Source organism: Aulonocara sp. 'chitande type north' Nkhata Bay, linkage group LG23 (assembly GCF_057382095.1).
Source record: "Aulonocara sp. 'chitande type north' Nkhata Bay isolate Kocher_YH1m ecotype deep benthic linkage group LG23, A_spYH_male_GT1.1, whole genome shotgun sequence".
Lineage (NCBI taxonomy): Eukaryota > Metazoa > Chordata > Actinopteri > Cichliformes > Cichlidae > Aulonocara > Aulonocara sp. 'chitande type north' Nkhata Bay.
The window spans coordinates 18,915,172-18,938,940 of record NC_141365.1 but is presented as its reverse complement, the minus strand read 5'-3'; the positions used below and the strand labels follow the sequence as shown (position 1 = coordinate 18,938,940).

The 23,769-nt window shown below is 41.0% G+C and overlaps 2 protein-coding genes across 5 annotated transcripts in view; one reads left to right on the top strand and one right to left on the bottom strand.

Annotated features, from left to right (window-relative positions):
- The window catches only part of LOC147301524 (tumor necrosis factor receptor superfamily member 14-like), a 62,748-nt gene that overhangs the window by 16,876 nt on the left and 22,103 nt on the right, over positions 1 to 23,769 (bottom strand). For all 4 annotated transcript variants that reach the window (XM_086284683.1, XM_086284684.1, XM_086284685.1 and 1 more), the window contains exons 2-6: positions 16,549 to 16,646; positions 13,954 to 14,058; positions 8,944 to 9,069; positions 401 to 503; positions 166 to 291 (exon numbers count right to left, since the gene is read on the bottom strand). In XM_086284683.1, the coding sequence (XP_086140809.1) occupies positions 166 to 291; positions 401 to 503; positions 8,944 to 9,015 (301 nt within the window). In that variant the 5' untranslated portion in view covers positions 9,016 to 9,069; positions 13,954 to 14,058; positions 16,549 to 16,646. The remainder of the gene's footprint in view (positions 1 to 165; positions 292 to 400; positions 504 to 8,943; positions 9,070 to 13,953; positions 14,059 to 16,548; positions 16,647 to 23,769) is intronic.
- Positions 22,477 to 23,544, top strand: LOC147301525 (E3 SUMO-protein ligase ZBED1-like). The gene has a single exon (XM_086284679.1). It carries the CDS (start codon positions 22,552 to 22,554, stop codon positions 23,494 to 23,496), a length of 945 nt encoding a protein of 314 aa, XP_086140805.1. The 5' UTR covers positions 22,477 to 22,551; the 3' UTR covers positions 23,497 to 23,544.

Below are 23,769 nucleotides of genomic sequence, written 5' to 3'. Positions count from 1 at the left end.
TTTATGATTTTTTGCTGAAAATACATTTGGTCATTATGACGTCTTTAGGAAATATCAAACATGATCATCTTGAATTTATGAAATCATGGAGAAAAACCTCCCGTAATGTTTTAATTTGAAATACTATAACATAAAACATAGTAAAGCCCAGTGAAATTAATTCACCTGAGTCACAGTTTGTACAGGGAATACATCGCTCCAGCCCATTAGGTTGATCGGTGAAGGTTCCATCCATGCAGGGGAGACATGATGTACTTCTATACTCATTACAGTGAGTTTTCACTCTACTCCCTGATGAAAAAAAGTAACAAATTCATTTCAAGCTTGCTTTTTCTTTTTTTATTGTGTCTAAGTTGTGTGCTTAGAAAACACATGCATTCATCATTCAGTTGGTTCTTACCTGAAAGGCACTTCGGACAGCATTCACTTCCTATCTGATACTCTGCAGAATGACATGTAAGGCTGAGGCCATTGAAGATGTTCATCAAAATTATCAGAATTACCTGAAGATAGAGAAAGGGGGCCATGCCATTAAACTTTAATTGTGATTTTAGCCCCCCCTTTGAAAAAAAATCTACATTGAAGAAAAAAATAAAACATTCCCCTGTCGCTTCTGCGGACGGGCTATCCTTCAAGCTTGGATTGTCTACCCGAGGCCTGGGACCTTGAGGATCCTAGCTGTATCGTAGCTGTACCTACATACACACAAAGACTTTTGCGTGTATGTATCTTTACATGGGACAACAATGAAGATATGACACTTTGACACAATGTGAAGCAGTTGGTGTACAGCTTGGATAACAGTGTAAATTTGCTGTCCCTTCAAAATAACTCTACATACAGCCATTAACGTTTAAAGCGCTGGCAACAAATGTGAGTACACCCCTAGGTGAAAATGTCCAAACTGTCCCCAAAGTGTCAATATTTTGCGTGACCAACATTATTTTCCAAAGCTGCCTTAAGTCTTTTGGGCATAGAGTTAACAGGGTACCACTGGAATCCTCTTCCACTCCTCCATGATGACATTATCGAGCTGGTGGATGTTAGAGGCCTTGCACTCCTACACCTTTCATTTGAGGATGCCCCACAGACGTTCAATAGGGGTTAAGTCTGGAGACATGCTTGGCCAGTCAAGTACCTTTATCCTCAGTTTATTTAGCAAGGCGCTGGTCTTTTTTGAGGTGGGGGATCATGCTGTTTCAGGATGGCACAGTACATGTTGGCATTCAGGGTTCCCTCAATTAACTGAAGCCCCCCAGTACCAGCAGCACTCATGCAGCCCCAAACATTGACATCCCAACACCATGCTTGACTGTAGGCAATACACTTATCGTTGTACTCTTCACCTGGTTGCCTCCACAAACCCCTGACACCATCTGAACCACAAAAAGCTAGTCTTGTTCTCATCAGACCACAGGTAACCCATGTCCTTAGTCTGCTTGTCTTCAGCAAACATGTTTGCAGGCTTTCTTGTGCATTATCTTTAGAAAAGGCTTCCTTCTAGGAAGACAGCCATGTGAAGCAGTGTGCTGCATATGGTCTGAGCACTGACAGGCTCAACCTCCACGCCTTCAGCCACTGCAGCAATGCTGGCAGCATTTATACATCTATTTTCAAAAGACAACCTCTAGATATAACGCTGATCACATGCACTCAACTTCTTTGGTTGACCATTGCAATGTTTGTTCTGAGTGGCACCTGTCTTGTTAAACTGCTGTATGGTTTTGAGCACTGTGCTGCAGCTCAGTTTCAGGGTGTTGGCATTATTCTTATAGCCTAGGCCAGTGGCCCCCCTTTGTTTTACAAGAAAATGGTCGCGCCCCCCACCCCCGCGCGCGCACGCACGCACACGCACTAACACATCCTCCAACCACACACACCCATATTTTGCTCCGTTGTGGTTTATTTCACACCTCAAACATTTAGTAAACAATTAAGCAAATACAAGTAATCTGCAATAAATGACAGGTAGTAATAAAATAAACTACTAACTCTTTTACGCTACGTCCGCACCTACACGGCTATTTTTGAACACGCAGCTGTGTTGTCCACACGTAAACGGCGTTTGGAATCACCGAAAACTGAGATTTTTTAAAACTCCTTTTTTGCATTTAGGTGTGGACAAGGAATACAGAGTTCATCACCCAATGTCAAAGGTATGTGCCTTTTTCACGTCACGCTGTGCGCCACGTTATTGTTTACATGAGATGAATTGCAGAATGGCAGATAGAGACGAAATACTGTTAATCTGACTATCTGCAGGTTTTACACACTTACATATGCATACACAGTTACTGTCCCTCCATTTACAAAGGCAGAGGCGTCACGGTGAGATTTTTTTTTTTACGTGTAGTTCTTTGGGGTTTTTTTCTATGTAATAATATTCAACATTGTTATCAATGCATTTTTCAAAAAATGCTTCTCTGTGCAAAATGGGCTTAAAAACATAAACAGCTGTAGGATACTGTTTGTCCGTGATTTGAACCAAGGGAACAAATCGTGGCAGGATCAGCCTGATATTATTTGTATCCCACTGTAACTTTACTGTATAAAGAGCTAACATCTCCAAAATGTCAGGATTAGTTATTATAACAAGTGTTTGTGAACTAAAAATCAAGAATGTGGGATACTGTTTGTCCGTGATTTGAACAGCCCAGCGCGTGCTCCCCAGGAAGGGAAAACCAATTCTGCAGGGGAGACCTACCTTGGCACTTGTGCAGGTGAAACCAAAGAGAAGATATGCTTCACCATATTTTCTAGTCTTTGGCTTAGAATGAAGTTGGTTTGGAAACATATTTAGCTATGCTTCATCTCCTGCTTTGCGTTTCTGTGGGTACCCCGTGCTAGCAGTGTCCAAGCGTTTTGTTTTTTTCCTACTGTGCAACTGTGTGTGAAAAGTGGTCAATAAAGAGATGCTGAAAAGCATGTTCATGGAAACATCGTGGGTCTGCTGTGGTATGTTTACAATGGGACTTCTGCTCCTGAACCTCTGCGCACAGCGTCTGCAAATCGGGGCTGTACGGAGTCACTTTAAACTTTATGCAGGACTGTAAGCAGTCATCTGTGAGGCATGAGCGGTGTTTGTTTTTAACATAGTTCACAGTGGAGAATAGCTGCTGACATAATGTGGATCCGAAGAGCCATATTTGGCCTACCTGGGGTTGAAAGTCTCGATAAATGCACGGCGTTTCGGCGGGTACACCGGCTTCTGCGAGTGTGACGCTTATTTTGAGCGATGAAAAAAAATTAAAAAATATATTTAGATTTTTATATTTCAATGTCACAATAATCTTCCAATTTAGAAGTACAAATTTAAAACAAAAAGAACATAAATAAAATACACTTCAGCTAAATACTTCTAATTTATTTTACCAAACCTCGAGGAGCCGCACGATAACGACTAAAGAGCCGCATGCGGCTCCGGAGCTGCAGGTTGCCGACCCCTGACCTATAGGCTGTCACTTGAGCCCCTTTTCTATTAGTAAAAAGTAGCTGAAAAGACGTCCTGAAACTGCATGCCACTGATTGGCTGGTCAGTGGCGTCACTTAACGAGTCATAAGTGCATCTCAAGAAAAATAAAATTGCCAATTTCTGAAATCCGGGAACGAGAGAAATGGCTACAAAAACGACACCCTGTTCCTCTAGTCTGACGAAAAGCCACAGACCAAGGAGCAGGTACAGTGGCTTGCAAAAGTATTCGGCCCCCTTGAACTTTTCCACATTTTGTCACATTACAGCCACAAACATGAATCATTTTTATTGGAATTCCATGTGAAACACCAACACAAAGTGGTGTACACGTGAGAAGTGGAACGAAAATCATACATGAGTCCAAACATTTTTTACAAATAAATAACTGAAAAGTGGGGTGTGCATAATTATTCAGCCCCCTGAGTCAATACTTTGTAGAACCACCTTTTGCTCCAATTACAGCTGCCAGTCTTTTAGGGGATGTCTCTACCAGCTTTGCACATCTAGAGACTGAAATCCTTGCCCATTCTTCTTTGCAAAACAGCTCCAGCTCAGTCAGATTAGATGGACAGCGTTTGTGAACAGCAGTTGTCAGATCTTGCCACAGATTCTCGATTAAATTTAGATCTGGACTTTGACTGGGCCATTCTAACACATGGACATGTTTTGTTTTAAACCATTCCATTGTTGCCCTGGCTTTATGTTTAGGGTCGTTGTCCTGCTGGAAGGTGAACCTCCACCCCAGTCTCAAGTCTTTTGCAGACTCCAAGAGGTTTTCTTCCAAGATTGCCCTGTATTTGGCTCCATCTTCCCATCAACTCTGACCAGCTTCCCTGTCCCTGCTAAAGAGAAGCACCCCCAGAGCATGCTGCTGCCACCAATGTTCCCTCTAATTTTTCATGTGTCTGAGCAAACACACAAACTCCCTGAGCGGTCCCTTGGACCACTGTGGGCAACAGCAGATGTGTGCACTGTGGTCACGCCAGCATCAAATCCATCCAAGTTACATTATTTATTAAAATAATCAAATCACAGCCTCTACATTTATGTTAGATTACTTTTAATTAACTGCTTTTAGCCCACATACAATGAAAATGTAAAAAAATCTTGTTCATGACCTGTGTAGTATGTTAACACTATTGGTGTAAAAGGTCAATGAAGATGCTTGCAGAAACAGATAACATGTATTGTGACTTGTAGGTCAGAGTTAAGGCACATTCTGCTTGGAAACTTTCGCACTTGCAGAAGCAACAGTTTTGTGTACAGGATGTTAATAGTCAGATAAGAGAGAAAGAGCGAGCAACAGGAGGCACCTAGAGGGACGTGAAAGCAGCACTTTAAGTGTGTTAAAGGTGTTAAAATGTTGTTTACTGAAATGAGTAACATTGAATAGTATATATATATAAATTATTATTTTTTTATACACACATTGCAACTGTGCTCATAGGAGTTGTCACTCGGTCAACTGAAGGTCAAAAACGTCGTTCAGCGTGACTGACTGAACTGATATTTTGTAGGGATGACCTTGAGTGCCAATGGATAAATGCTAACACGCTTATGCACATAATTAGGTTAATGCTTTTGATTAGAGAGTCCCAAACATGACAGGTTGAACCAAGATTGAATAATTAAGAGAACAATTGATGAACAAAATAAGTTAGGGAGGCGTAATAGGGAAAGGTGTTTTGTTTCCTTTGCAGGAGATTTCGGGACCACAGCGACCACAGCGACCACAGGGGTAGCGAGACTCCAGGGAGCACCGGACCGAACGAAACCACCAGAGAGGGGCACCCATAAGAAGCACAGAGCTCCACAGTTGAATTATATGCGTTGTTTAGGAGATTAAAAGCTTGTTAAGGTTAAATGTGAGCATAAAGGTAATGCAGAGTAATGAGAGCAACTTTAGTGATAGTTCCAGGATTTCTATGTTAGGTAAATTGCCCAAGAAATAGTGCTAAGACCGGATTTATGTTATCCGTAGAGGGGGTGGGAAAACTTAACTCTATAGAGGCTGTTTCCAAAGAGTGATAAATGTAAGTAGGTCCTTTTACTGGGAAAAGCTAATTATATCTGTTGTTAGTAAACAGTAGTTATTGAGGGAGTCAGTTAATTAGATTAACTAATAGAATTAGTTAAAGAGGGGGTCTGTTAGGTGATGAATATATAATCTGAATGCTGATTAGTGTGTTTTATGAGAGGCCCAGACTTGCAGGCTGACAGGAAATTACATGCTTTTGCAGAGCGTGCTTTTGCAGCTAGAAAGTGAAACCAACTAGGCTGTTTGATCGAAACTTAAAGTGTGGTGTGACGTAGAGAGCAAGTATATAAATACCTAGGCTTCCGTTTGTGCTTCAGACCTGGGGTTGTGTGTTTTGTGCTCAGGTCTCCATATGTAAAATAAAGATCATTTTTTAAAAGTAAAAGGACCACTTTTGAGCCGTGTCTTTCTTGGCCCTAAAGAATCCAAAAGAACTGGATTTAATAGAAGTAAAAATAACTTGAACTCCAATTTTGAAAACACTTTTTTTTTTCAATAAAGCTCTGACTTGTAGTATGAGTCTGTGGTCTGCGATTGAGTCCTGTAACTGTCTGCAAAATACAGTATACAACCAATGCTGGGCAATTAATTATATAGTTCTTCAAAAAAGTTACAGAGTTTTGCAAACAACAAAGTTTTTTGCAGCTGTTTACCTAAAAATGCTGCCAAGGTGTTTTTTTTTTAAACAAACATTTCAAACTATTTACAGAACAATCAGCTGTTCTGCATCAAATCTGATGCCACACAAATTATTTGTGCCACTCCAACAAATAATTTCTGTCCACTATGAGATAAAGGAGAACAACAGCCTGATCTCTGCAGGCCTGACAACAGGAGATGTATCACTCCTGTAACACCTGTAACATTCAGCAGTCGCCTCATTGTCCTGACACACACAACAAAACTATTGACTACACTACACACTAACTACACAAGATTTGCGCTAAACGTCTCAAATCTCTCACATATCACAACACCGCCGTCACTCCTAAAACTTCCCCCTCCCTAAACAACTAAATGACATGTTTTGATTGGTCGACTCGACATGGTACATTTTTCAACCAATGGGAAAGGGTGGGGGGTGTTTTGGCTTCATCTTTGCTCACAGGCGGAGAGTGCTTTCAAGCGTTTTCTTAATAAAACTCCGTTTTTACAGTTTCTTCCTGCAGTAAATATAAACAACAATAGTATTCAGGAAGAAAACCAAACATTGCATATATTTTTACCATAGCCCTGGTTTTACGTGGCTTATCAATACAATTTAAAAACTGGTATAAAGTCCACACTTTGTCCTGCTTACATCTCCAGTGGTTGTACTCGTTGTCATTAATGTGGCTTCACTCCACATCAGCCACGCCGCTTTGCTAAAACACCGGTGTCGTGTCGGCACATAAGGATGATGTCATAGCCTGTCAACGACATTGATTAGCTGCGTATATACGAATGTGAATCGCGTGATTGGCTGGACTATGGGATAAGGTAGCATCGTTCTAATCCCATTCTGGAGCAGCCAGTCATTTACTGACAATGCAAAACAGAATTGTTAATGTATCTACTTTAATTTCAATTCAGGTTAGATTTTTTTTTGTGCGCAACACAGATTTTTTCTGCGCAAAGACTGTGCCAACAGTGCGCAATTGCGCACACGCGCAGCATAGGGGGAACACTTGCTGCCACCACCATATTTGATGGTGGGGGATGGTGTGTTCAGAGTGATGTGCAGTGTTAGTTTTCTGCCACACATAGCGTTTTGCATTTTGGCCAGAAAGTTCCATTTTGGTCTCATCTCACCAGAGCACCTTCTTCCACATGTTTGCTGTGTCCCCCACATGGCTTGTGGCAAACTGCAAACGGGACCTCTTATGGTTTTCTGTTAACAATGGCTTTCTTCTTGCCACTCTTCCATAAAGGCCAACTTTGTGCAGTGCACAACTAATAGTTGTCCTATAGACAGATTCCCCCACCTGAGCTGTAGATCTCTGCAGCTTGTCCAGAGTCACCATGGGCCTCTTGGCTGCATTTCTGATCAGCGCTCTCCTTGTTCGGCCTGTGAGTTTAGGTGGACGGCCTTGCCTTGGTAGGTTTACAGTTGTGCCATACTCCTTTCATTCCTGAATGATCGCTTGAACAGTGCTCCGTGGGATGTTCAAGGGTTGGGAAATCTTTTTGTAGCCTAAGCCTGCTTTAAATTTCTCAGTAACTTTATCCCTGACCTGTCTGGTGTGTTCTTTGGACTTCATGGTGTTGTTGCTCCCAATATTCTCTTAGACAACCTCTGAGCCCATACGGAAAAGAAATAGTAAAAACTTATATGTGATTACTCATGAAAGTGGCCACTTTCATGAGTAAATCATATAAGGCTTACATGATTTACTCATGAAAGTGGCCACTTTCATGAGTAAATCATATAAGGCTTACGTGATTTACTCATGAAAGTGGCCACTTTTGCATTACTTTCATATATTGTTTTAGTAAGTATCCAAAACATACAAGTTTCATTATATAATTTTTCAAGGGATCTTATATCTGTTTTCACACTTATATGCTTTTCATACAAGTTTCACACAAGACAGATACAAACTTTATAAGATTTATATATATCTTTTCCATATGGGAGGCCATCACAGAGCAGCTGTATTTGTACTGACATTAGATTACACACAGGTGCACTCTATTCAGTCATTAGCACTCATCAGGCAATGTCTATGGGCAACTGACTGCACTCAGACCAAAGGGGGCTGAATGATTACACACACGTATTGGTCTTTCACGTGGAATTCCAATAAAATTTATTCATGTTTGTGGCTGTAATGTGGCAAAATGTGGTAAAGTTCAAGGGGCCGAATGCTTTTGCAAGCCACTGTATATTCTTGCCTCAACATCCACCTTTGTTGTAGCATTTGTGTAACATACTAATTACATCACGGGGCACTCGGCGGCATTACTGTGACAATCATGCACATTAGGAGGTACTGTATTGTAATACAAAACCAGCCAATGTGATTGAAGTTGTGGAGTGTCTATCTGAGTAGACAGAACACTGGTTTGAGCGTAGAGTCAAGGAGGCCATTTACATGAAAAGGGAACAACCATCTCTGAATTGAGGAGCGGGCCTAAGGGTAGATCTTTCTCCATCTTATGATGCTGTGATTGAAGCCATTCCCCAAAACTCTGTGAATGGTACTTATGACCATTGATCAATGGTCTGCTAAAAAATGTTCTAAAAAATTTGCATATTAGAGCTGAAACTACCTTTAGGTTTCTGCATGTGGTGACATTCTGTTACTGTATACTTTTTAACTTTAACTTTTTAACAGAGTATCAGGAGAAGAAGACATGAAGTAAAAACATGAATAGGAACGAGCAGAGGGCGCTCAAGCCTTCAGGAGAGCTGCTCAGCCAGGTGAATTGTAAACTTCTGTAAATATTTTACCAGAAATGTTGCTGCGTTTCCTTCTTGAAGACATCTGATCTCAAAGTTTCCTTGGTCCAAAAGCAGAAACATGTCCCTGAGATTTGAGACGATGGAGTGCTAGCAGGAAGAACAGCTGGACAACACCTGGAAACACAAATTTTTTTTTCTTTTTTTTGCCATCCATCCTTACATGCAGACCCTTAATATCGACACAACAGACAAAACATATGCTAAGTACAAATTAATGAAAGTAAAATAATAATAATATTCTTAATTTGGAGCATCATGTCCTTGATGTTCTGTACTCTGGAAAGAGAAGCCAAGGAAAATGAAATGAAAGTCAGTGTGCACAGGGATGCTGGTTCACCATGGATTGACTTTTCCCACATCCCTCTGATCTGACGTTAAAGAGATCAATGTGAAAATGTAAAACTTCCAAGACGCTTTGAAAATCTTGGTGACAAAATAAAGAGTCATGGTGGAGTTTATCAAATTATCTCGTGGAACTGTTTGTTTGCACGAGTGGATTCATTTAATGGGAGAAGTCGGACGCATCAAGCTAACGTTTCATTCATGAGGATTTACATTTCAAGTTTAATAGCTTGCTCTGTTCCAAAGTCCAAAAGTGTCTTTGGAGTATTTCACCTACATTTGAGGCCAAAGCATCTCAATCTGAGTGATTCTGAATCTGAAGTCCCGATTTTAATTAGGTCACGCCAAAACCTTCATTTTATTTTTTTTATGTCATTCAGAGGTGAATTGCTGCTCCGTTTTGTATCCTTGTGCTGCTGCCTTAGTGCTCTTGAGCCTCAGCACATAAACGGATGTGTGGACATCAGCTTTGGGAAAGTTACTTTTTTGAAAAAGTAATTAGTTATAGTTACTAGTTACTTCTTCAAAAAAGTAACTGAGTTAGTAACTGAGTTACAAGATTCTAAAAGTAATTTCTTTACATTTAATTACTTGAAAAGTAACTATTGCGTTACTTAAAAAAAGTTTAACCATTGGGGGTCCAGGGTATAATTGGCCATTTTTAAGTACCTTTGATTTTTCCTACATTTGACCTTTAAAAGCTATTTACTTGTCTTGTTTGGTATCATTCTTTTCAGCACAACCTCAAATGTCTGAATTTTCAGTTATGTTTTCATTTTGATATACTGTATTAACACAATTGATCCAAAATCAGAAAAAAAAACAAACTCAGAGTAGAAGTTATATATGTTTACTGTAACAACCACAAACATGTTTAATGAATCATATTTCATAAAATTAATTCAAATATAAATGTTCAAATTTAAAATCCTATAGACAAGTTTTGCAAACAACAAAGTTATTTGCAGCCATTAACCTTTTACCCCTCTTTAAATAACCATTTCAAACTATTTACAGAACAATCAGCTGTTCTGCATTCAATAAGATGACACACAAATTATTTGTGCCACTCCAAAACAATAATTTCTGTCCACTATAAAGGAGAACATCACAGCCTGATACCTGCAGGTCTGACAGCAGCAGGTGTATCACTCCTGTTTCTACCTGGAGACAGCAGTCGCCTCATTGTTCTGACACACAACACAAAACTATCCACAACACTACACACTAACTACACAAGACAACACACACCCCAAACACGCTAAACGTCACAAATCTTTCACATCTCAAAACTCCCCCCCCCCCTCTCTCTCTCTCTCTCTCTCTCTCGCTGTCACTCCTAAAACTTCTGTTTTTTGTTTTGGGGTTTTTTTGCTCATAAGCAGATAGTGCTTGCTAGCGCTGTCCTTAGACAGTAAACGTGACAAAACTATACAGGAAAACACACGTATATATTGTTTATCATGAATCTGGTTTTACGTGGCCTATCGACACAATTTAAAAACTGGTATCTATCACCTTGTTGCTTTGTCTTGAAGTGGTCATGTGATTGGCTTACCACGACTACTTTATTCTTCCTCAGTCAAACAGCAGCACTCATGCAATTGTTTTGCCTTCCTGAGCTCCAGGTGTTGTGCTAGAAAGTGATTGCCGTCCGCGGGAGTGCGCAGCTGCTTAAAGCTGTAGCGCCCAGATTACTTACAGCTACTTCCGTGTGACTGATATAAGATGCGGTAAGCTGAAGACAACTTCAACCATCTGTTTGTTGAAAAATAGTAACGCGACTGCACCTGATTGTCTTGTTAGTAACTATAACGGCATTGTAACGACACAAATAGTAATTAGTTAGATTACTCGTTACTGAAAAAAGTAACGCCGTTACTTGTAACGCCGTTATTCCCATCACTGGTGGACATTCTCCATCAGGATTTTCTGGTAGAGAGCAGAATTCATGGTTTCATCAGTTATAACAGAGCAGCCCAGACCATCCACACTACCACCACTGTGTCTGACTGCTGCTGCGATGTTCACTTTCTGAAATGTCATTATTTTGATGCCAAATGTAACGGGACTCAAACTTTCCAGAAAGTTCCGCTTTTGTCTCGTCAGTCCATAGAATATTTCTGAGAAACCCCAGGAAAATCTATGTTTCTTGGCAGATGTGACACGAACCTTTCCTCCTTGAACTATTCATTTTTGCCCAGTCTCTTTCTTATTGTTGAATCATGACTTTTGACCTTAACCCTATTGTAGGGTCTATCTTACTATATAAAGCCCCTTGAGGCAACTGTTGTTCTGACTTAGCGCTGTATGAAATTGAATTAACTGAGCCAAGTGATGTCTACAGGTCTACAGATGTAGTTCTGGAGTCTTCTTTGACCTCCTGGATGAGTCGTTGATGGTTCCTTGGAATAGTTTTATATTTTCTTCAATAAGAGCAGAAAGCAGTGTTGCCAACTCCTCAGTAAGGAAAATCACTATTGGCTGTCCTAAAAGTTGCTAGAAGTCGCTAAATGACATCATCGCGCAATTTGCATAATTGGTCATGCTAATGTATGGTAACCTACGCTGTTGGAGAGAGAAATAACATTGTGGAAGAGACATAAAGTGAGTAAAAAACGTCCTAAATGCAGTTAGAATTTATTTAGAACTACAAATTAAATTTCTTGTAGCAATTATTGTTTTTTTTAATGTCACAATTCCAACCCTGCTCCTTTATCCGGGCTTGGACCGGCAAAAGTGACCCAAAATAGGCGCTCTTTTGGAGTTACTTTGTGTGTGTGTTTATGAGTAGTTTTAAACCTTGAGATCCACAAAACAGCATAACAGTGAAAGAAGAACTGATTGCGTTACAGACAGTGCGGGAGCAGCGACTTCGCTCATGTGCGATTCATTTGCAGTTTCGACGCATTGGGGTGAACATCTCCTACACTGATAGCAGCTGCATGAAGACTATCCTCCGCCTGTGAGCGCTTTGGTACGGGCAAGGTGCCAACGGCAGCAACCGCTGCTTGTTGAGAGTAAGAGCGATACGCGCTTTCACGTCAAAAAGTCGTCATAAATAAGTCTCCAGTAACACCAGAAAAAGTCGCCAGATTTGTCGCTAGTCGCTTTTTAGAAAAAAAGTCACTAAGGGGGGTCTGAAAACCCGCTAAATATAGCGACAAAGTCGCTAACTTGGCAACACTGGCAGAAAGGCTCTGCAGTCAGCTGGAAACTGGAGAGAACCAATCATAGTAAGCTACAGGCCAAACAACAGCTGAGCTTCACATACGAAAGCGCTATATAAATACAGGCCATTTACCATTTACCATTTTACGAACACAGGAGTGTGTGTATGGGCTCAAAATGTGGTCATAAATATTTTGTACTTGTAAAAAAGATTTGTATGTGTAAAAAAGATTTGTGTGTGCGTAAAAAAGATTTGTATGTGTAAAAAGAATTTGTGTGTGCGTAAAAAAGATTTGTATGTGTAAAAAAGATTTGTGTGTGGACTTAGAAAAAAAAAACCCTGCAAGTTACAAGTACGGATTTTTGACCCCATTTTTCTACCCTTCATCTGATTGGTCAATGTCATGTCAATCACAAATGTAACAATCCAATCAGAGAACAGATGGGTTAGGCTGTCGGAGGGGAGCTTTTTTGAACTGCAGGTCCTTGAAGGGTGATACCGTTTGAAGCTGGAGGATCGCTATATAAATATCCGATAGCAGCTAGGTCCCCTAACTTTCAGTAGCTGTTGAAAGGAAAAAGTTGTGGTATATCAGTGGTTAGAAATAACATTATTACTTTAGGATTAGTTTAACACAAAGTCAGGGCTGACCCAGGACCATTGCTGTGAGTCACAGTGCGCAGCATAAAAGTCCTTTCACATCGGATGCAGGATACGCTGCTAATGCTAACTGCTAACTAAAAGCAAAGGATCTAGAATTTGTTACGCTGGCTGCTGGGCTCTGTGGGTTTTTGCAGCAGCTCTACCTGTACTAGATGCACCTGCTCCTTGTCTTTTCTATCTCTGACTTTATGTCCTCTACAAGAGTTTGTTTTTTTTGCTAGTTCTTCAAATGTTCAATAAAAACATGTATGCTAATTCATAACGAAGAAAGCTTTGTAATGAAGACTGTCATTTCCAAAACACTGCCCGCCCCCACCCCGCGGTCCGCAGCGCTGTTGAAAAGGCTGTGGAAGTCCCTGTATTAAACACATAGACCTCTGACACAAAAATCACCAAACTCGGACGACCACAGACTGTTTTCCTTCGTGGTGATGAAGGAAAACGCTGGGTTGGCATGTAAAAGGGCATTTATTCCCTTCAAAGACCTGCAGTTCAAAAAAAGCGCCCCTCGACAGCCAAACCCATCTGTTCTCTGATTGGATTGTTACATTTGTGATTGACATGACATTGACCAATCAGATGAAGGGAAGAAAAATAGGGTCAAAAATCCGTACTTGTAACTTGCAGGGGTTTTTTTCTTAGTCCACACACAAATCTTTTTTACGCACACACAAATCTTTTTTGCACACACAAATCTTTTTTACACATACAAATCTTTTTTACAAGTACAAAATATTTATGACCACATTTTGAGCCCACATGTGTGAGAAAGAATTTTTTCACAAACACCGAGTCAGGAACAACATTTAGACACACATTACCTTTCTGCAGTAGCAGGACCTTGTCCTCTGTCAAAATTTATAAGCTCTTGTAATGACTTGGTGCGCTTTAAGGACGCAGTCCTATTTTCAGTTACAGGACACATCCTGACAGAAAGAAAAACAAAAACACACTTTCATTAATGTTTTTGGAAAAAAAAAAGTCATTTTAAAATGTAAATATTTTAATAAAACTGAAGGAATAAGGGGGGGAAACCCATATAAAGAAGTCATTCACACGATGGACCACATTACATCAGAAATAACAAATGATCCACAACTGAAACTATCCTCTGTAGAAAATATGAGTATAACCTCTGAACACTGTCAGGTTTACCATTATTTTATTCAGTTACAGCATCTTTTTGACCTTTGTCAGGCACAGAGAAACTTTGTAATGGTAAAAAATAATGATAAATGTGCATAGGTTATACTCTTATTCTGAAAAAGGTTTTATTTCCCTCTATGCACCTGTAGATGATTCAGGTGTGGAGAGTTTTCATATATTTGAAATTTAGATTTATCCTCTACAACAGTGGTTCTCAAACTTTTCACAATGAGTACCACTTCATAAACTGTCTCTTGAAGTACCACCCTTATGACTGACATTAAAGTACAGTAGTACACCACATATAGTTTACACAGACAATTTTATTTCTTATATGAATGTTATTTATTTTAACTGTCATAAATAGGATGTGATAATAATAGCAACTGTACTGCATTAAAACATTCGCAGCAGGTGGGATATACAGTCTTTAAGAGATGACATTTGCATTTGTCCCTAACCTTCGGGAACCCTCACGTTAACTTTTATCAAGTGGAAAAAAGTTAGCGTTCATCCTCCAGCTTCACTGTTTATATTATGCAAACCATAGCTGTATAGCTAGCCACCACGCAGCACTTTATTATATACCAGCTAGCCCAACTTCAGTAACCACACAAACACCACTGCTGTTTAGTCTTCTGTCTTCATTTATGTCAGAAGTGATAGCAGAGGTGTAGGTTTTACCTTTTGCTGTGGCGGGTAAGCTGCTGGATTTTTGACTTCACGACCCTCCTTCGTGGTTCATGCACGTCAAAAATCAGTTTGCTCTTCATGGCGTTTCAGCCCACAACACAAAATACCATCATGTGGGCCTTGCATGGGATCCCCCCACCCAAGGGAAATACACCGTTCTCAAGGCGCTGCTGCTCGGCACTACTCCCTCTCTGACGCAGAGTGGGCCGAGAAACCCCTCTCTCTCTCTGGCCTGGGTGATGGTACCGCTCTCAAGCTCATGGAGAGCACGCTGTTCTTTCTAGTAACGGATGACGGCGGATTCCTCTTCACGCACGTCTTCCTCCGACAGTTGCCGGCACCAGTGCGAGCTGGCCCCCACTGATTCTCCCGGGGGCCTCCAACTCATCGATTGTGGGTGAGTGGAAAAGGCTGTGTTTTTACCATCAGCGTGACAGGGCCGTGCCACCTTTGCTGTTTTAAGGCCCAGGGAAACGAGCCCACCAGCGCTCTGTAGCGGCTGCAACCGCTGGCGATAAGGAAAGGCTGCTCTTCATAGAGGGCTCACGCTGGGGGAGACGTTTTCTGGTTGACTCTGGCTCCCAGAAAAGCCTTGAGAACTCTCGCGCCATCTTTTCATACCTCTACAATGGTATGTTATTTAATCTTAAAAAAAATGGAGATTTCCCACATACCACCAGAGAGAACCCAAGTACCACTAGTGGTATGCATACCACAGTTTGAGAAAGACTGGTCTAAGGAGCTTGGAAAGAAAAGCATCTGGACTTCTTTCAGTTGCTTGAAGACATTTCACCTCTCCTCCGAGAAGCTTCTTCAGTTCTAAGGTCAAATGGTGGAGAGTCCCAGAGTTAAGTCCTAGGGAAGTGTCCACCAAGAGGGACATGGATGGACCCCCTGTTGATCCTCTACCTAATCAAACAAGCCAGGGTGTAAAAACGGGTGTAGGTAACAATCAGCCAAGGTTTTGGGTGAACCCGCTGTGAAACCTAGCCCCACCCTATCATGTGATTTCCTGAGGTCAAATGGCCCAGGATGTGAGTGGGTGTTAAGGCTTCTGGGAAAAGATCTCAAAACTGGATTATAGATGGCAGACGGTTGGTGTCGTAAACCACCACCTCCGTTCAAAGATGGTTGTTCACAGTGGACATAGATGGCTTCTTCCCCTCATCTTTCAAACCATCTGTCTTCTCTGTATAAAATGTGAACATTATTGCTTGCCTTCAACAACTTGAAAAGGACAAAATCATTGACCACCCTACATATCATCATCTATACCCAGGGGATGCTATACCTTGTATTTACGGACTTCCAAATATCTACAAAGAAGGGGTCCCACTCAGGCTCATTGTTAGCAGCTTAAACTGATATCTCTGTAACCCTTTCAGACTGGGTTATGAGACACTTGAGATTACTTCAATCTGTCAGAAAGATTTATTTTAAGTGATTTCTTCATTCAGGAGGTCTGAGATTAGGCCTGAGTGTGGCTAGAGAAATTGAACTCAACTTTCCAACAAATGTGGTTAATCATAGTTTATTCATGATTAAACAACTTTTTCACACAGGTTTGGATGGCTTACCTGGCTCCTGGGTAAAAGTTTCCATGGTCCAAAAGAAGAGCATGCCCCTGAGATTTGGGATGATGGAGTTTCTAACAGGAAGAACAGCCTGACAACATCTGGAAAAACACAAAGAAAACCAATGATTTTAGATCAGGATTACTAACACCTGATGAAGCTGACCGTTTCTGTCTCACCTAATACAGTCAGGTTCTGAGCATCACGTAACCCACAAAGCAACAAAGCTATGATTCATTGATCTGAGTGATGCAAAGCTTTTTTTTTTTCTTTTTTTTTGTTATTCATTCTGGGAACAGAAACCTTTGTCCAGAAGGAAGAGGGAAGGAGGAACAAACTGCAAAAGTATGTTGAGTCATCAAGAAACATTGAAGCAGTTAACTGCTGTATGTGTCTGCTGTAATGTGGTGATGGTTCAGCACTGATAAACCAATCAGCTGTTAGATCGCTTCATTTCCTGACAAATGTCCAAGACACCAAGGAAAATCATAGAAGAGATTCAACATAAGCTCGATAATATGAAACCAACATGATGTTATCAATGTGGAAACGAGAAAGATGTCTCAAACATGAAAGGCACTGGTTCCCTTTGAAGCACACAACTTTGGCTTTGAATCAAAAACTGTTGCCACATATTTAAACTCTGAGCACATTCTGACTTAAATGGATATGACCTGATGAGTACATGTTCTAAACTCAATGCTCATTTCTTTTGTATTAGATATGTTTTAGCCGGTCCTGTCTGGCTCTGCAATCTGAATTATGATCTGAATGCACCGTTGTGCCAAACAGATTTGCTTTTCCAAGACAAGCTCTAGAAAGTCTGTACAGACTCCTCTTGTTTGTGTGGTTTTTAATATAATGTATTAATTTCTATTATTACTCACAGTATATATGTAATATAACAATGTCAAAGCTGACAGACAGAAAAGAGAAACAAAGACAATAGAGAATATAAAAAAGGATAGACCACAAATAGAAAAGCACAACTGCACCTGTAACTCAAATTATTTTTAATTTTCAAATCTGCAGCACAGTTACAGTTAGGGCTGCCACAAACGATTATTTTGATAGTCGACTAGTCACCGATTATTTTTGCGATTAGTCGACTAATCAGATCATGCATCCATTGGACGTAAAACGTACAGCTTATTGCACCAGAACGCATCTGACTCAAGAATTTGTGGACTGGTGCCAGCTGAACTACCTCCAGATCAACGCCAGTAAAACCAAGGAACTGGTGGTAGACTTCCGCAGGCACAAGCATTCTCCACTGCAACCACTGAACATCCAAGGTATGGACATTGAGGCTGTGGACAGCTACAGGTACCTTGGTGTTCATCTGAACAACAGACTGGACTGGACTCATAACTCAGACGCCCTCTACAGGAAAGGGCAGAGCAGGCTGTACCTGCTGCGGAGACTCAGGTCGTTTGGAGTGGAGGGCCCACTCCTGAAGAAATTCTATGACTCTGTGGTGGCTTCTGCTATCTTTTATGGTGTGGTCTGCTGGGGTGGCAACATCTCTGCCGGGGACAGGAAGAGACTGAACAGGCTGAACCAAAGGGCCAGCTCTGTTCTAGGATGCCCTCTGGACCCAGTGGAGGTGATGAGTGACAGGAGAATGGCGGCTAAGCTGTCATCCCTGTTGGACAACATCTCCCACCCCATGCAGCAATCTGTGACAGCACTGAGCAGCTCCTTCCGTGGGAGACTGCGGCACCCACGGTGTGGGACGGAGAGATTTCGCAGGTCTTTCCTCCCCACTGCTGTCAGACTCCACAATAAAGACTTTAACTGATCAAACACACACATCCACACATGTGCAATAACACTAAGTGCAATAATCTTTTCTGGCATCGTTGTATTTTTACTCAGTCATATATAGCATTTGTATTCTATTTTTATCTTATTGTATATTTTATTCTATTTTATTCTACTGTATATAGTATTTTATTTTATTCTATTCTATTCTGTACAGTTGTGTACTGTATTTATTCTAACCGAGTTAACGATAAAAACGATAACAAAATAACGCTGAAAACCGATAAAAACCCTGAAAACCATACATTTCACACCTGAGCCTCAACTCTCGCGGCCCGGTACCAAACGACTCACGGACCGGTACCGGTCCGAGGCCCGGGGGTTGGGGACCGCTGATCTAAGTGACCTATATATGTTTAACCTGAGTAGCGAAAGACGGCGGTGGGTTTGAAAACGATTTACCGGGAGTCCGGTGTTCTCACGGGCTCTAGTGAGCTTTGCCCCCGGCTAGCTATCGAGCTAGTGGGTAACAGACGTCTCCAAAAACGTCGGAGCGCTTTTGAAAATATGTGGTGTCTTGATAAACTGAGCAGATATTTGAGGTTTACACAGTTACATTCTCGCCTAAAAATATGTTAAACGTTTATTTTGTGACCCAGAAAGAATAATAAGAGTAATATTAAAACTAACTAGCTGCCGCCATTGTTGGAAACTGAGCTGGGCTGTGCTATGAATTCTGTACAGAGCTACTTCTTCTTCTTCGGGGTTTAATGGCAGCTGGCATCCTTGTACATGCAGTGCTACCATCTTCTGTTTCAGTCTGTTATTACACTCGTAAATACTACTACTTATTCCTGCGTCTTTTGTGATCTTACAAAGCTTCAAACGACGCATCGACTATTAAATCAGTCGTCGACGGTTTTGATAGTCGATGTAATCGTGACTAGTCGACTAATCGTGGCAGCCCTAGTTACAGTCCAAACAAAAATCAGGTTCAATGAGGTCACTGAAGACAAGCTCTGTTCCTTTGTAAGCAAACTGGAATGACTCAGGCACTACTCTGTGTCTGGTGATGATAGTAATGATGAAGGAAAACAAACTCCTCCTTAGGACATCAGCCTGTATATTGTGTGTGTGCACTTATGAAAAGAGAAGCGATACATGGAGATAAAATGAATGAGAGGCTTAAACAAGTCAGTGATAAAACCAAACATCTATCAGCATAAATTAAGACTCTAGAAGAACACAAAACAACAGAAGCTGCTATAAAGACTTGAAAGAAAATACAATCACTGCTGCTCTGGCTGGGTCAGAAGCAGAAACGAAAGTTTTAGTAGAGCTGTGTACAGAACGCTCATGTAGACGTCAGCAGATATCAGTGGTGCTGATAAAGGGGATTTTGAACCATGAGAAAATGCTGTCCTTAAACTATTACAGCGGTGATGCTAAAGTAAAACACTTGCGTGACAAGTTTTTTGTTGATGACTATAGGATTGCAGAAGCTTCATAAAATGTTGGACTATCAAATAATTAAACCAGAAGATGGTGACGTGTTACAGTCTTTTGCATTGTTCCTCACAGGATGTTTAAATGCGATGTTTGGTATTAGCTTTATGGATGACTTGGATAATGGCACAACTATAAAGGCACTTGTTAACAAGCTCCACTGTGAGCTTCAAGAAATATGGAGAAAGGCTGCAAGTGGTCTGCAGAAGAAATCAAAGATATGCATGTAGACAAGTTTGACAACAAGCAAGCTAGGCATGTGCTTCACCCAGCACGAGAGACTGAACGCAGCAGAAATTATGATCAAGAGGTGCAGAAACCCTTAAACCAGCACAAGTATTTACTTCATGGCTTTCCTTTCCAAATCTGAGTTTGGAAATGATAAAGAAGTCACAACAAAAACACCAGCAGCTTTTGTGGATTCTTACAACAGGGCTTAGTTAATTGTAGAAGTGAACAACACAGCCTTTTAGTCTGTAAAAGATTCCAAAATAATCCACATAAAGAAAAGACTGACTGTTTGAGAAGCAAAGGTCAGAGTTCCTCATGTTTGAAGTGTTTGGTCACATGAGCAGCAGCTGCAAAGATTAATGTCAGCTGTGTTTTCAACTGCTTCCGATGCTACAGCACATGAACACTAAAGAAAACAGTTTCAAATGTTTTTAAAAAACTCCGCTTAAACTTCTGGTCTCACTGTTCTTCCTGTTGTTCCACGTCAGTTAATGTGGAAAAGGGAACCAAAGTGGTAACAACTGTTGTGGAGGTTTTCCATTTAATAAAGCCTGCAGACAAGCGGTGAGCGAGAACCCACTGAACTGTGCAAATCTATGTTACACAGAAATATAAAAGAAACAAACTAAAAACTTAAAAAAGACAATAAAAGCACAGATATAAGAGACATAAAACGTCCAAACTAGGGCTGGGACAACGCGTCGACGTAATTGATTACGTCGACGCGTAAAATACGTTGACGTAAAACAATTTGCGTCGATGCGTCGTCACTTTCAAAAAAATACATGGCGGCAGCGAGTAGCGGTAACATGAGTGAGGTAGTCGCAGTCGACTTAAACCACTGCACCCGAACACGCAGTTCTACAGTATGGGGATATTTTAACCGAAAAGGAAGTGATTCAGTCGTTTGCCGGCTTTGTAAGGTGGAAATGGCCTATCATAAAAGCACGACGGCTATGCACCAGCACCTCAAACGACGACATCCAGGAGCAGCTTCTGAAAAGGACAAACCACCGTAAGTTTTCAACTTTTTTACTAACGCTGGTTTTTACCCGTTAATTCATCCGACCCCCCCCCCCCCCCCTCCCCTAGACATACACTCACTCATAGACAGAGATAAACACCCAACCTCCATAAATACAAAACTAATTTAAGCTGCTTAGCAGTAACATATAGCAGCTGCTGTTTAGTTGTTTTTTTAATTTGTGGCCCATGCTGGCAAAATGAGTCGGAATGCGCGCAGGCTGATTATCAGAATCGGCGAAAGATGAAAATGTGAGACATAGAATTGGCCGCAGGAGAAATGTTAACAAGGATAATGCACCACCTGCTAAACGTAGCCGTCGTGGACAATGTTACAACATTGTTAAAGTGCTTGCAAAAGCAAAATGACAACGAACTCTTGATTTGTCAAGTTTAATGTCTTTCATCCTATTTGAATGCTGTTTTTATACATAATGCTTCTTCAGCTTGATCTTATAGGTCAAAGTTATGCCATCTAATGGCTAGAAAGCAGTGCACCAGTAAATGTGCCATCAGCTATGGCTGTTTAAACGCTATTTTTTGCAGTTATTTTTTGCAGCCATATCATATGTTCAACATTGGTGATTATCATTAATCTCTTACTGTTATGCTATGAAAGCACATGGCATAACAGTAAGGCACATACATGGTTTATATTTATTTATTATAACAACCAGATCCTTATCTAATTATTTTGATATTATGCTTTCCATATAATTATTTTGTAATTATTCGAATTCATCTGTGTGCTGTGTGTGATTTATGATTTCAGGAACAAACAGAAAAGTCTGGAGGACTACTGTCAGAGAAGAAGTACACCATGCACCCCCCAGGAGGCGGCTGTACTTACCGAGAGCGTCTTAACTATGATTTTAAAAGACATGAGACCACTTGCTGTGGTTGAGGGTGAGGGATTCAAAGAAATGCTGACCACTTTCCAACCGGAATACACTCTGCCGTCTAGGCGTCATTTTACAAGCATGATGGAGAGAAAGTATGACACTTCGGTTGAGAAACTAAGGAATGAACTAAAAAAGGCCACATCCAAAATCTCCCTTACCACTGATGCTTGGACAAGTCTGGTCACAGAGTCCTACTTAGGGGTAACTTGTCATTTCATTAATGACAATTGGGATCTTCTCTCCTTCAATTTAGCAACACTGCCAGTTGAAGAGCGCCACACTGCAGAAAACCTTGCCTCCTGGGTGGAGAAGGTGGCAGAGAAATTCCACATTTCCTTGCATAATGTCCTTGCCGTTGTGCATGATAATGCAAGTAACATAGTTGCAGCTCTCCACATCCTGAAAGAGAAGTTTGGAGTGGTGTCCTATCGGTGTGCCGGGCATACACTGCAACTGGTTGTAAACCATGCACTGAAAGACCCCAAGATTGATAAGGCACTATCAGCTGCACAGGGCCTTGGTAAAGCACATCAGGAAAAGTGAGCCAGCTTGCACCAAACTTAAGCAGAAGCAAAAGCAGATGGGTACAGCTGAGCATAAACTAATCCAGGATGTCGCTGTCAGATGGAACAGTTCATACTACATGATTGAACGTCTGTTGGAACAGAGATGGCCAGTGGTTGCGACGCTTTCAGATCCAAAAGTCACACAGCGTGGGAAACAGTACCTAGATCTGAAAAGTGATCAGTGGATTCTTCTGGATGAATTGAAGGAGGTGCTCAAGCCTTATGAGCAAGCCACTAATGTTCTTAGTGGACAGTCTTATGTCACAGTCTCTGTTCTTCCCCCCCTGCTGAAAGGTCTCCTGAAATCCACCAAAAACAAATCATTTGATTCTGCTGCAGTGAACTCTTTCCAGAACTGTGCAGAAGAGGAAATCTTGTATAGGTGGCAGCCAGAGGTATCTGCATTTCAAGCAGATGGAAAAAATGTGTCACTCATTGCTGCTGCCCTTGATCCACGTTTTCGTAAACTGAAATTCCTTTCTCCAGAAGATGTTCTGAAACTGCAAGTAACAGTACAGAGGGAGGCACTTGATCTCAAAAGGGAGCAGAGATCACAGTTACAGCAGGAACATGTGGGACAGGAAGCCTCAGCAAGTCCCCCAACAAAGAAGAGGTCTGTGTTGGACACTTTGTTGGGTACAGATTCTGAGGAGGAAGATTGTAATGAAAACACTGACCAGGGTGGGGATGGAGAAAATGAGGCGGTGAGGAAAGAAGCACTGCTGTATTTTGGGGAAGCCCCTATTCCAAGGGATAATGACCCCCTTACATGGTGGAAGAATAATGCAACAAGATTCCCCACACTGGCTAATTTAGCCAAATCATATTTGGCTGTACCTGCCACATCAACACCATCTGAAAGGCTTTTTTCAGTTGCTGGAAACATTGTCACCAAAAAAAGGGCAAGCCTGACTGCTGAGCATGTAGAAATGCTAACATTTCTCCACTCCAATGCATAACTACTTCATGTGATGAACATGATTGAACACACACACACACACACACACACACACAAATAGGAGAGAAGGCAGCAAAATGGATATTTTGTTAACAAAGAGCACTTTTTTTGCAGAGAGCAAAGTGAATGTTACGTTGTATTTGTTCAAAGATGCCATTGCTGCTGTTTATATTTTATTAATTTTTTGCTATGATTTCCTTTGTTCATATTTGTTCTGCACAACATTAAATTTTTTGTTAAAAACAGAAGATTGTACTACAATGTTATTGTGGAT

What these genes read in the sequence shown, in the direction of transcription:
- LOC147301525 (XM_086284679.1), top strand. Translation starts at nt 22,552, where the DNA reads ATGGGTACAGCTGAGCATAAACTAATCCAGGATGTCGCTGTCAGATGG.